Genomic DNA, 13,400 nt, shown 5'->3' on the forward strand with positions numbered 1-13,400 from the left:
AAGAACCTAAGAAGTCCTCACTGTTTAAAACAATAATTCCTTTTCCATTATATCTTAAGTAACTAGTCCCAATTGGAGTTAAAATTTTACATCAAAAATGTACACTCTATTGTTGATATTGTAAAAGATGAAAAACAACCTAAGAGAAATATCCAAAGAGACAGCTGGTAAAATTGCAATGCGTTAATACAAGGGAAATTTTAGTCAGTCATTAAAAATAAAACTTACATCTACAGAGCCATTAGCAGTGATAATGATACGATGTAAAATTATAAAAAGCAGGGTCCACAACTATATGGCCAATATAATCTCCAGTTTGCTATTACACATAACACATATATGCACTCATATAGCATAGACCAAGACTGAAAAGAAAGATAGCAAAAATATTAACAATTATTTCTGGTAGTGAGACTGCAATTCTTTATAATATTTAGTATTTCCCAAATATTTCTAATAATCATGTATTAGTTTTATATTCAGAAAACATTATTTTAAAAATTCATTCTGTAGTAATTTTGAAATTTCTATAGTCTGTAAAACAAAGAATAAATTCTAGAGTACTCAAAAGTATTTTTAAATTATGGGAAATCATTAATATGTAAGAGTTTAATTTCCACACATATAGGAGGATAATGCTTAATCAGAAAGGCAGTCAGTAACATTTTATCTCAATTCTTGAGTATAAAAAATGATATTTAATAAATAAAAAAGGCAAATCTTTAAATAAATGTGGTGCAAGGCATCTAAAAGTTGTGCTATTCCGACTTGTCACTGAAGATATGAAAGCTCTCCAATGTAATGTAGACACCCAGTGTTAGGCTAAAATAGCTACACTCTAGTACACGAGTGGAGGTCCCAATAATAACAAAACAAAACAAGCCACAGATTTTTTTCCAAAGTAAATAGGATTGTTCTATGCTAAAAGAAGAAAGTAATACAACACCATACCATTATTTTAGTTGGAAGAGCCGCACCAAAAAACTTAAAAAAAATTTTTTTTTAATGTAGAATTACAAGAAAATCCAGTGAGTTTTGTTTGTTGTTGTTAATGATTTCTTGCTAAATATTCAAGTAAAAGTATCAAATTGCAAGATGCACTGCAAATGCATAGCAGTTCTGATCTGCAATGAGCTGAAAAAACACTAAAAACATTTCTTCAATGTTTCCTCATTTGCAGACGATTGCCTCTCCAGCATGATCTTGGAAAGTATGGAACTACATGATATTCTTTTACCAATCTCCAATCGTGAATTTATATCCCATTACAATATAGCATTTGACACAAAGGGATGTCACACACTAAAAAGGCAAGCTATGTAATTTTAAATGCTACTTTATATATAATGCTATATAATGCTAATTTCTGTGATTAAAAGACATCACATAAATATGTAAAATATAAAATATATCCTAAAATATTTTTTACAGTATAGCAAGGGTTACCTTTTAACATAAAAATTCTGAAATGGAATAAAATTTTTAAAAAACCATTTTCATATATAGCACAGAGCAATAAGTTTAAATCAGACTATTTGGAGTTGTGTAGCCCTTTATTAGCAACTAAAATAGAAGGTATCTGTTGTACAACATGGGTAATAATCGACTGTAACTGGCAATTTATTATATTCTAATACAGATCACTTATAAATGCAATTTTTTATTAAAAAGCTTCCACCCTTTGTTTGTGTACAATTTGCAAAACTATTCTGAAAGCGGAATATATGTGCACAAGTCTGCAAAGAGTGCAAATTTAGGATATGGTAAATGCTTTGCAAGTTACTTTCAACAAACTGCCACAATTGGGCTTTTACACTGCCATATTTTTGACCAAAATATTTTGATGCCAGCCTTCCTTCCACTGCCCTAACAACAAAGCATCTTGAAAATGAGTTGAAATTAAGGAAGGACTACACCTACTAGAAAAGAAGAGAAGAAAGTTCTATTAGGTTGAGGTTTCAGAATCCCTCCAAACCAAGGACAGTGTCTCTGTAAGGGCCAGGCTGGGAGCCCAGGCAGGGTAGGAGCATGTGCAGGTGGCATCCCTGAGGAGTCAGAGCTTCAGTGCACTGTGAGTGCTCCGGCTGCGTAACTCACGGAACTGTCTTGCCAGCTTCGGCACTGGCTCGACTGGGCATAATTCAAAAAGGAAAAGCTCATATTCATTCCGTTCTTCTGGAGCTCCGTGATAGCCTGGAAAAAGAAAGCCCTGGTTATATCACACGCAAAAGCAAGCGCTTGTAAATGTGCTGGTGACCTGGCTGTCTACTTCGCTGATGACCCCTGGACCTCCTGCTACTTTTCACGCCTCCGTTTCCTGAATCTCTCGTATGAAACCGAAAACAGAAAATTCCCCGTATAATTCTTCCAGAGATTCTCTTAATCTGGTTTCCTGATTGCTGCCAGCCATCTTCTACTCTACCTCTCACTGTATTATTTAATAGAGCCAGTTTAAAATAAAATACCTCCAAATCAAGTATTGGACATTTTTGTCTCATTTGATATGTGGGACCTTTTGGTTTGATGTTTAAATGCATGTGAGTTATGACCCAGATCTAGGGGATATAAAAGAATTTTGGTTTCAATTGAGGGTTGGCTCACTGCCATTGAGTGGATTCTGACTCACAGCACCCCAGTAAGCTCCTTTGTATTTACAAGAGTGTAAATCTTTATAGTAGTAGAAAGCCTAATCTTTGTCCATATATGCTTGATACAATTGATGTACGGAATGTTATAAGAGCTGTAAGAGCCCCCAATAAAATGATTTAAAAATTTTAAAAAGAGAAGAAATTAAAAGAGCCTAATCTTCCTCCCGCGGTTTCAAACTACTGAACTTGCAGTTAGCAACCCAATGTTTAAAAAAGTAATACAGATAATTATATTTTAAATTTCAGAAACTGGTTCAAGTGTGTGACTGACTTTCTTTCCAGGTAATTAGTATTACTTATGCCAAAATCCTCCCTAAATTTCCACAACATGCTATCCTTCAAATCACAATGAACAGTACTGAATTTCAGGACCGTGACCTAGACTATGAAGGACGATATTGACTTCACCATTCTTTCTCCCCAACCACATGAGCCCACTTCCTTCTCTCATTGTTATACATAGATTTCTCTCTTTTTTCTTAAAAAGTCTCACATTGCAACTCAGAATATTGTTCTATGATAGGAAATATATTCCTTTCTCAAATTCAGCTGACAAAAAATCTGCTTCTTCAAAGAAACTATTAATATTTTTGTTTAAAGAGAAAAATATCTTGCTTTATGAGTTATAAACTTCTAATGTTCAAGTGATAAAATAATAATAATAAAATAAAGTTCAAGTGTTAAATGTTAATATTTGTCCTTCATACAGTCTAGCACACTAAATAAATAAATAATAAGACTCTTGAAGGGTCAATGTGGTTGTAAAATAATACACAAGAACTGGCTGTATTCTAAAGAACTCTATGTTTAACACAAAGTACTGAGCTATATTATTCTAATAACAAATAACTTTATTAAAATAATCAAAATAATAGAAATTATATTATCTTAAAAGGTACATTCAACCAGGGATAATAGGGCATCACTGTTGATAGCACTTAAGATATTTTTATCCATCACAAGATCAAATATAAAAGTCAAGAATTTGTAAGGATACTCACATTTAATAACACCCCAATGGGATGTCTTCCACATATTGTATTATGGTATTTCTTCAAGTAATTGCTAAAAGATACAGGGTCTAATTGTTCTATAATACTCATGCCCTACAAAAAAAAAAAAAGGACAAGACAGAAAAGGGTTACAAAATATTATTTGTTTTTACAAAATGTTATTTACTAATTTCATTTTTTAAATGTTATTTAGAGATAGATATAATTTTTCAATTAAGGAAAAGCAAAGAAAATAGGTTACGTAAACTGTGACATACCAAATTCATCCATCAAAAGTAATCTTAACTATTCAGCTCTCAATAATGCTCATGCTTCATAAAAAAACTTTGAATCCCAATTTACTTTTCTCTGACTTCCTGTTATATTTCTATAACATCTTACTAGTTGTCATTTAGTTTACAATCACTACATATTCTACTATTTCATTTTTCCTGACATGATGTTCACAAAGTAAAACTTTCATACAAATATTCATATGAAACCTGAAATTAAATGTGATTACTTATTGCTGTTTTTCTCTTTATCTATATTTCTCCCTATCATTGGCATGGATTATAAAAAGTGTACTGTAATTTAACAACAGCATTCAAACATTTCAAAATTATCTGCAATTATCGAAGAGCAATATAATACCACAAATTCAAAGGACATTAACATACTTTCAATTATTCTAAGGTTAATTGATATTGGCAAAGGCTTAAGAAACATGTCTTTTAGAAAAAGTTTTAAAAACATTAAAGTCTTTTATTTCTTTATTCTTTAAATAAGAACACATGATTTTCAAGATTTTAATTCAGAATCAAAATTCTAAATTCAACAATGACCTGGATACTCCAAACTCTGTACCCTCAAATGTATGTCAAACCATATAGTTGTAATTCCTTAATACATAGCAACTTTAAATCATCTGAATCAACCAGTGAACCAGCAATTCCTTACCTTGTTTGTTATTCCAATAAACACTTACTTAGATTGGTAACCTCGGTGAGAAATTTAAAAGGTGTTTTAACTAGGTACTTAACGGTTCTATTATATGTGGCTTTAGTTTTGTCCTTTGTGTTTTAATAAGATAAGCGCCTGTGGTAAACAAATGTGCACTATAATAAATGTGTTCTAAACTATGATCGGAATCAATAGGAGACATGCAAATTTTTCAGTGACAACTTCAGAATTTGATTTTACAAAGAATCCTTTTCCTTCAGAATATACAAGTGCTCATAAACATTATCACACTGTCTTACAACATATATCTGAAAGGTGGGCATATACCTGTATGGTCAAGTTTTCATAAAATAAACTCAGAATTAATTCTAACTTTCCCCCAAGTGCCTTCAAAACAACAAACTCTAAGTAGGCTTTCACAATCACCTGTCATTTTAAGTTTCACATTCACTAATTCGAACTCCATGAATTAAAATATGGCAATTAAAACTGCCTTGGAACTAAAAAGTACATGTTTCCATGTGTAGTGAAAAAGCTACCCTTGTGATACCTGGCTTCTGCTTCTGGGTTCCATCAGCATGTAAAATTTCCCATATAATTTTAAATAGCCCCCATGTTTATATTCTGACTGTACTACACACTAGTCTACAAAACACAAAGTTCTTGGCATTTGGGGAGCTTTAAAAACTCAACTGAGAAAAATAAATAAATAAATAGGTAGATAAATAAACTGAGTAATAATAGATTGCATCAAAAAATCCTTTCATCAAAGATGGTAGCAGCAATTACACAACTATGCTTGATCTAATTGAATTATGGATTGTTATAATACCTGTAAAAGCTCCTAATAAAATGATTTTTAAGTGTTATCAAAATAAAATATTTAAACAATAGCCTATTGAACTTACTATTTTCTGTGGAAGAAAACATTTCTCAACTACAGACTTCTAATAAGGATTAAAACCCAGGTATTGATTTTATTTTTACTTTAATATATCTAGAACCCTAGGTAACTATCATTTTTTCTCTTGTAAAATTTAATGAGTGACTTATGTTATTCAAATCTTCGTAAATCAGTTACACTAAAATGAAACTATTATTCTTCGCTGATAAAAATGCAGGTGCTGGGACTACATTTTGGTTGTTACTGCTGGTTGTCATCGAGCTGGCTCAGCTCTGACTCATGCGGTCAGCACACTACAGAATGAAATGCTGGCTTCACAATCACTGGTAGACTCGCCTATATTGTTCTGACCAGTACATGTGTATTCTCACTAAATTCCAACCTAAGGAGCATATTTCCTTGCATCATATCAGATAATTATCTATTCTGATTCGATTTTCATGGGTTAATTTTCAGAACTAGATGATCAGGCTTTCTTCCTCCACAACCAGCATTATCAATGCTTAGTTGATTTCCCTGTTAACCAAAAAGTAAGTTAAACCTAAAAAAAACAACCAATATAATTCAGATGTACAGAAATTCATCAAAAGAATAAAACAAACCAAAAAACCCAAAGAAACCTTGCCACTAAATTTCTAATCCTAGGCTCTCTTTCCCATTGACTACATAAAGAGTTGCAGTAGTGTTGATACCAACTCATGGGGATCCCCATGGGTGTCAGAATAGAAGTGTGATGAATGGTTTTCGATGGATGATTATCTGGAAGTAGACTGCCAGAATTCTTCCATAGCATATCTGGGCAGACCTGAAATTCTAACCTTTCAGACAAGATCAGACCTGTTCAGACTAGTATGGCCAAATTTCTAACCTTTCAGTTAGCAGCCAAGTTTGTTAACCATTTATAGAAGTGACTCCTCTGCTTTATTACAGTAGAATGAGTCATTCTGACAATTTTTTCAACATCATCACATAACACAGATATTTATACACACAATGAGCAAAAGAAATTTTGAGGCTTTTGAATGAAGTCCTACATAATAATAATAAACTGTGAAATTGAGGTTCTAATATCAAAATCAAAGGCCATTCTTACCAAAGTTACTATAATTCAATACCAATATATGATTTGAAACTGGAGAGTTAAAGAAAACTAATGATATTTGTAAAAAGAAATCCTAAAGAATTCAGACTAACTAGCTAAGAAACTTTTCTACTCAAAAATATATGAGCTTTCAAAAGGCTTGTGGAAAAATTTCATTATCTTTTAATTTCATTTTACCATGAGCTTTCTGAAGTTGTTAGACCTTTACACTTTTAAATGTAGAGAAGATACTCCGCTAAGGAATTCAGAAAATATATGAAAATAAGTGGGTTAAATTACAATAGAAAAACCTTAAATTTGAGGGATGTTAAGGAATTACTTTATTCATAATTTCATATGCTTATATTTTGATTGTTCACAGTTAATCTAAAACACGAAATCACTGCTCATTCAGTTCAAGATAATTCAAACTTTACAAGTCATATCTTTAATTTGTTAAAAAACACAATTCCATAGTTTATTATTTTTCTAGCACAAGAATCATTTCCATTACACTCAACTTTCTGACAAGCATGACATTTAAAGGGTATGCCACCATTTTTAAGGGGGAAAAGGAAAAAATAATGGCTTCTCTCATTAAGTAATCGTCTTCAAATGGACACCTAACTCATCATAAGTATGCAAATAAAAGCAGTAATGATAAAATTAGACTTGGACATCCATTTGCTACTACCGAATACTGACAATATGACTTTATATATTGCTATTTTTATAACAAATTATTATCACCAAAATCCTAAAACATTGGAAATGCTAGATAACACAATTGCCAACATTCCAAGCTATAAAATAAATTGTTTCTCTAAATATGCCTAATTAACTTTTCTTGTCAGAGTACAAAAAACAAGCAAATGAAAGCCTGACTAACTAGGGCCTGCTATATCAAGAATTATTTGTTCACCTGAACTTAAATCTATTATGAAACCATGAAATGGATTACTTCCCATTCAGAATTACGATACAATGCAGATTTAAGCATCAAAAGGTTATCAACCACAAGCTAGGTTTCTGAGAAACCTAGTCACCTCAATAAGAACTCCTCAAACTGAGTTAACTCCTCCTCAGTGGGGGAATCTATCAGTGTTCTGACTCTAGATAATAAGTAAATTTTGTGATCCCAAGTCCCATATGGCAATCCTAAATTGAATGAGCAGGGTTTTTTGTTTTTGAATGGGCAGTTTAACTGACAGAGCTGCAGAATCAGGACTGATAAAAGACAACAAAGATGAGTGAACATCTAATCTTTTTAAATGAGTGTTTATCTACTTATAATGAAACCTAATAACCTTTTCATTACAGAATTATTTTGTTTCCAAGACTCTAGAGATGTAATGGGACTTTTTGTATTTTGCTAATGAATGCATGCTCAATCGTTCAGTCTTTGTAAATTTTGTGGGGCTATGATGGATTTTGTGAAATATTAGGCCCCAACCGACATAGGTCCCGATGAACTATGGTGGTAGAACAGGTGAGATGAAGCCTGGGGAAAATCCCCTTGAACATTACCTAATCCAGAAGACCAAACCCTCCCAAGATCAGGGGAAATTATAGACTTGTAAGCTTTATCTTGCTAAACAGAGGCCCAAAGAAATAAAGGTTTTGTATAACCATTCCTCACACAATTATCTTCTCAACATGGCAGTAATTTTGATGTACTAATGTAACTGCCAACACTTACTATGAATGGGGGTGGGGTGGGGGGGAGATCTCTCCAAACACCCAGAAATGGAAAACATTAAGTTGTACTTAAATATACCATAATTTATTTAAAGGTTAACAAATTATGCAGAAGCTAAATGTTTCCTAAGGTGACAAATACAAAAGGTAGCAAGACCATCTGAGACCTTTAAGTATGAGAAACTAGAATCATGTATTTTAATTACTACAGCACAACTGATAACCTAAATGTTATGAATTCATTGAAATTCTTGTTCTTTTTAAGATGGATATTTCTGTCAGAGTGATGGGTATACAGTTAAAGAGTGAGGAAAGAAAATAGTCTCTCTTTAAGAGATACTAAAACAGAAAAAAATCCTATAAGCAGGGGTACTAAGGAGCAATATACTAACAATTATCTATCATTACCAAGAATGACTAAAAACCTACTAACAATCAGTAGTAGTTATTGGTCAAAGTTCAAGAGAAAAATGAATGAGTAGACAAATATGAGTAACTTTTATTTTGAAAAAATACAAAGACAGAAAAAGTTGAAATTCATATTCAATGAAGTCAGTCACTAATAATAAATTGAGAAGGAAAAGAAGTTACAGTGGATGAAGAGCACCTGATCACCAAAGCTGTAGAGAACTAATTTCCCTTTGGTTAAAAGCAAAACTTCACCGACTACTTTTTACATTTTCAAACCTAAGTTTGGCCTGGCTTGCCTGAATTCCAGGCAATTGCCTGATTCAATTAGGACTCATGGCAATCCTGTGTAGGGTAACAGCCAAACTTCCTCCTGCAGAGCTTCTGGTGGGTTTGAATCACCAATCTTGCAATTTGCCGTCCAATATGCTTACCTGACAGTGTCATACCTGATTGAAGTACATAAATTATTTTTAAAAGAGCCTAATGGTAAACAGAGAGGAATCGACAGATCCAAGATCAGTTCAGAAAGTAGACAGGTGATTCTCAGCACAAATTCACAAATAAAAGTACAAATAAAGAACATGATTAACAAAGCCATAATACCATTGATGACCTTTCCTCCTCAAGAAGGAAACCCAAGCAAACACCCTGGTCTGCTCTTCTCAGGCCTCTTACATGAGTGACTAATACAACCACAACAATCTAACACAAATTCTGGAGTTATCTTGACACACCTTACACCTTACAAATTCAAATTCTGCATTGAAATTGTTTCAATATATGGAAAACAATTATGTCGGTCTCTCCTTCCGCCATCACTATCCCAATTCACTTTCTAAAATACCATTTTTCATCTGGTTTACCACCTTCATCTTTATATTAATTTCCTCTAGCTTCTCTCCAATCTACATTCTATTCTGCAATCATATGATCTATGCAAATACAACCTGACTTTATTATTTCCTAAATTCAAACAACCTGTTAGTGGTTATATGTTGACTTCAAGGTCAGCAGTTCACAACCATCAGCCACTCCTAGGGAGAAAGATGATAGTTACAGTTTTGGGAACCACAGAGGCAGTCCTGCCCTGCCCAAAGGAGAGCCTTGAGTCAGAACTGACTCCATAGCATTAAGTTTGGGTTTTGTCTGTTTTGGTTAGTTTCTCTAGTTTCATCTCTCACCACAGCCCTAAACATTCACCCATTAATTCATATACCAATCATTCAATGAGAAAGTACAGTCCACTCAAAAGGCATGGAGTGCAAAATCAATAAAGCCAGTGTTCTCATGAAAATCAAAGAACTGTGCACCAACTGTGGTTGTTCAAATAAGGAGAACCTGCTACTGGGATTCTGACTGCTCAGGAGGGAGGGAGAAGAGGCGATATACTCCTGCAAAGATTTACAGCCTGAATCCCTAGACAGGTTGCTGAGTCGAAACCCACGCAATGGCAGGGGGTTTGTGTTGTTCACCGGGACTCACCTGGAATGGTCCGAGACAATTCCACACACCAATAATCATCTTCTGTCCCAAAACGTTTCACATGCTCACCTAGGTGGCAAGCTTGCTTACTTCTACACCTTAATTTCATTTTACAGATAAATATAGTTTTTACATGATTTTAATACACAGATTTTCTAGGATAAGAACAGTGTAAATGGAAGAAACTGTACTCAAAAAAAAAAAAAAAGAAGTATGCTTACCCATTCACTAAGACCTGTTTATCATTTTGGAAAATCATTTCACCCAATCACATTACTTGTATCACATGAGGGGCTTCAAAATTATATATATTTTTTTGGTTCATTGATCATATTCAAGGGCCGTCCTCTTTTTCACCACCCCTCCACTTCACCAAACACGATGTCCTTCTTCGGGCACTGGTCTCTCCTGACAATGGGTCTAAAGTACGTATGACAAAATCTTGCCATCCTTGCCTCTAAGGAGCTCTCTGGCCTTCCAATTCTTCCCATACAGGTCGGTTTGTCCTTTTAGCAGCCCACGGCACTTCAATATTCTTCTCCAGCACCTCAATTCAAATGCATTGATACTTCTATAGTCTTCCTTATTCAATGCCTAAATCTTCACATGCAGACGAATGATGCAATGGAAAATTCGATGGTGTCAGTCAGGCACGTCTGAGTCCTCTCTCCATTCCCTGGAGAATGGCATGTTTGGTAAAATGGAGGGGTGGCAAAAAAGAGGCAGGCCCTTGATGAGATGGATTGACATAGTATCTGTATCAGTGGGCTCAGGCAAAGGAACAACTGTGTGGATGGCACAGGACTATTGTGGCAGTTACATAATGTACTATTTGCTTGAACAGAGGGGTGGAGTCTAACCTGTCAATCAGGTCATAGACAATGAGCCCTTGGTGTGGGCATGGCCTTCTCCTGAAGATTCTGGGAACTCCAGTCTTCCTCCCTGGAGATGGGACACACACTCTCCCTGTGAAACATTCCTGTTGACAAGCCACATGGAGTTTCACTGATGGAGTCAGAACCCTAACACTGGAGGAGCCACATGGAGACCCACACCAGTGCTGAGATGCTACCACCGCCACTGGGCCCACAAGACTTTCCACCCACTGGCCTGTGTTCTTCCTGCATTCAGCGTTATTGCATGTGCCGCATGAGTCTAAAGAGAAAATATAGACTGGTATTGGACTTAGGGACTTGAGCTGGACTGGGCTGGGATGTTTTCTTAATATACAATTACTCTTTTTATAAATTTGTTTCTCATACACACGAGTGACTATGAATTTATTTATCTAGTCAACCCAGACTACCACAACTACCTACTGTTTTGTTCTGATGTGCATAGGGGTCGCTGTGGGTTGGAGGTGACCTGGTGGCATTGAACAATAATCTTTCTATGGACTTCAAATAGTTCATGGAAAACAGTAACTTTTTTTTTAAACATTAACTTTTAATTCAATTTCATGGGAACTTTATGTACCTGCATAGAGAAAATAAGTTTGTATTCGGCCCTATGGCCTGAATACTATGTACGATTTCTAATATAGTTGTGCCTAGATAAATATTTTGTGTTATTTATCTTTTCTTTAATATTACACTTAGGATGTGTTTTGTTGTTATTGTGTACACAGAGAAATTACATGTTAATTCTTTCATCCAAAAAGGACACTGACTGAGTACCACAAAACAAAAACAACTCACCACCTTCGAGCTGATTCCAACAGGAGAGAGTGGAACTGCTCCACACGGTTTTCAGGGCTGTCAACTGTTGTGGGAACAGTGCCCCACCTTTCTCCCAAGGAGCAGCTGGCGGATTCAAATCATCAAACTTTCAGTTGGCAGCTGGATACCTGAACCACCATGTCACTTTGAATACATTGCTTAATAAATATCCTTCCTGACCAAAATGTCGTATATAATTACTTCGTTTGGAGAAAAGGTGGAGCGGGGCAGACTATTTAAGTATCAGGAGACTAGAGTATTGGAATGCAACATTAAACAAGAAGGCCTCAGTGGAAGAGAAGCACTAAGAAATTACTTAAGTGACATAAAGTACAAAATAATTAAAAGCCCTACGCTGGGTAAGTCCGTAGCATTTGAAAAACATTAATAAAACCAGGGTGTTGCAACAGAGCAAATAAAAGGAAAAGACAGCTGAGAGAAAATGGAGCTGCAACCATGCCCATCCTTAATGCCTATTATAAGCATGTCAGCTTTCACTCTTAGTAGAATGGCACCATTACATTAGAGTTTGGGGCAGAGATTGGCATGATGGACATTAACACAACTTTAACATAATACAAGAATGCTTTGCTACTAGAATCAACTGTTGGAATCAACTTGAAAGCAGTGGGGTGTTTCTGTTGTTGTTTTGTGGTACTCAGTAAATGTCTTTTTTGGATGAAAGAATTAATGCATATCATTTCCCTGTACACACAAAAACAATAATCCACTTGTTATTACAAACCACTGGAAATTGCCCATACCATTGAAAGCAAGCCCAAGTAGCCAGTGGTCAGCTCAAACTCGGCCTCAAAGTGTCCTTTGAGCAAGCTCAAAGGATCGTAGCAGCAAATCCTCCTTTCTCCATCAACCCTGGTAGTTTGGTGCTCAGTCCAAACTGCACAATACAAGGCCAGGGACATGGCCTGTCAGGTTAAGGCAGTGTGTGTGGGAAGCCAGGGCTTGAGGTCACTGTGCAATGCACAACCATGGAGAATGACAAATTGGCACCCAGCCAGGCAATGCTGAACAAACAGGGGCCCATGCCAGCAGTCTCCCATCCAGTCGGGTCCTGCCAGCCCCAGATGAAGTCCAGAGCAGTGTTGCTGTGCTCACATGCACCGCCATTTCTTCTGGCTCGGTACAAGGGAGGCAGCTGGGGTTTGGAGCTGGGTGAGTGTGAGGAGTGCTCACCAGCTGCTGCAGAAGGACTGTTGGAGGGAGATGCAAAACACCATTTGGTGCTCTCGTATGCACAATCCCTGGGTTTGCATTCAAGGAAAGAAATTCAAGGGCTAGATCATTACTTCCGGTGTATTGGGCCAGAGGCTGTACCCTGGGACTGCCTGTACTCAATTTTCACAGGCATCTGAGATGACTGAAGAGCCAAGGACTTAAGTTAGACTAAGATGAGGAAAAAGTGACAGTTTCTACTTTTAAAAATTTGATATTTTTGCATCAGATTTGGCCAATAACATTTTATTTCTTGTTTGCTGTATCCAA

The 13,400-nt window shown here is 35.5% G+C and overlaps 1 protein-coding gene across 1 annotated transcript in view; it reads right to left on the reverse strand.

Annotated features, from left to right (window-relative positions):
• Window positions 1–1,534: 1,534 nt before the first annotated feature.
• Window positions 1,535–13,400, reverse strand: part of MEMO1 (mediator of cell motility 1) — a 67,122-nt gene continuing 55,256 nt past the window's right edge. Inside the window, exons 6-7 of the mRNA XM_030884696.2 lie at window positions 3,650–3,754; window positions 1,535–2,193 (exon numbers count right to left, since the gene is read on the reverse strand). Coding sequence (XP_030740556.1) covers window positions 2,062–2,193; window positions 3,650–3,754 — 237 coding nt within the window. The 3' untranslated portion in view covers window positions 1,535–2,061. The remainder of the gene's footprint in view (window positions 2,194–3,649; window positions 3,755–13,400) is intronic.

The sequence above is a fragment of the Echinops telfairi genome, unplaced genomic scaffold (genome assembly GCF_000313985.2).
Source record: "Echinops telfairi isolate 266 unplaced genomic scaffold, ASM31398v2 ScPeMD7_10;HRSCAF=50, whole genome shotgun sequence".
NCBI lineage: Eukaryota > Metazoa > Chordata > Mammalia > Afrosoricida > Tenrecidae > Echinops > Echinops telfairi.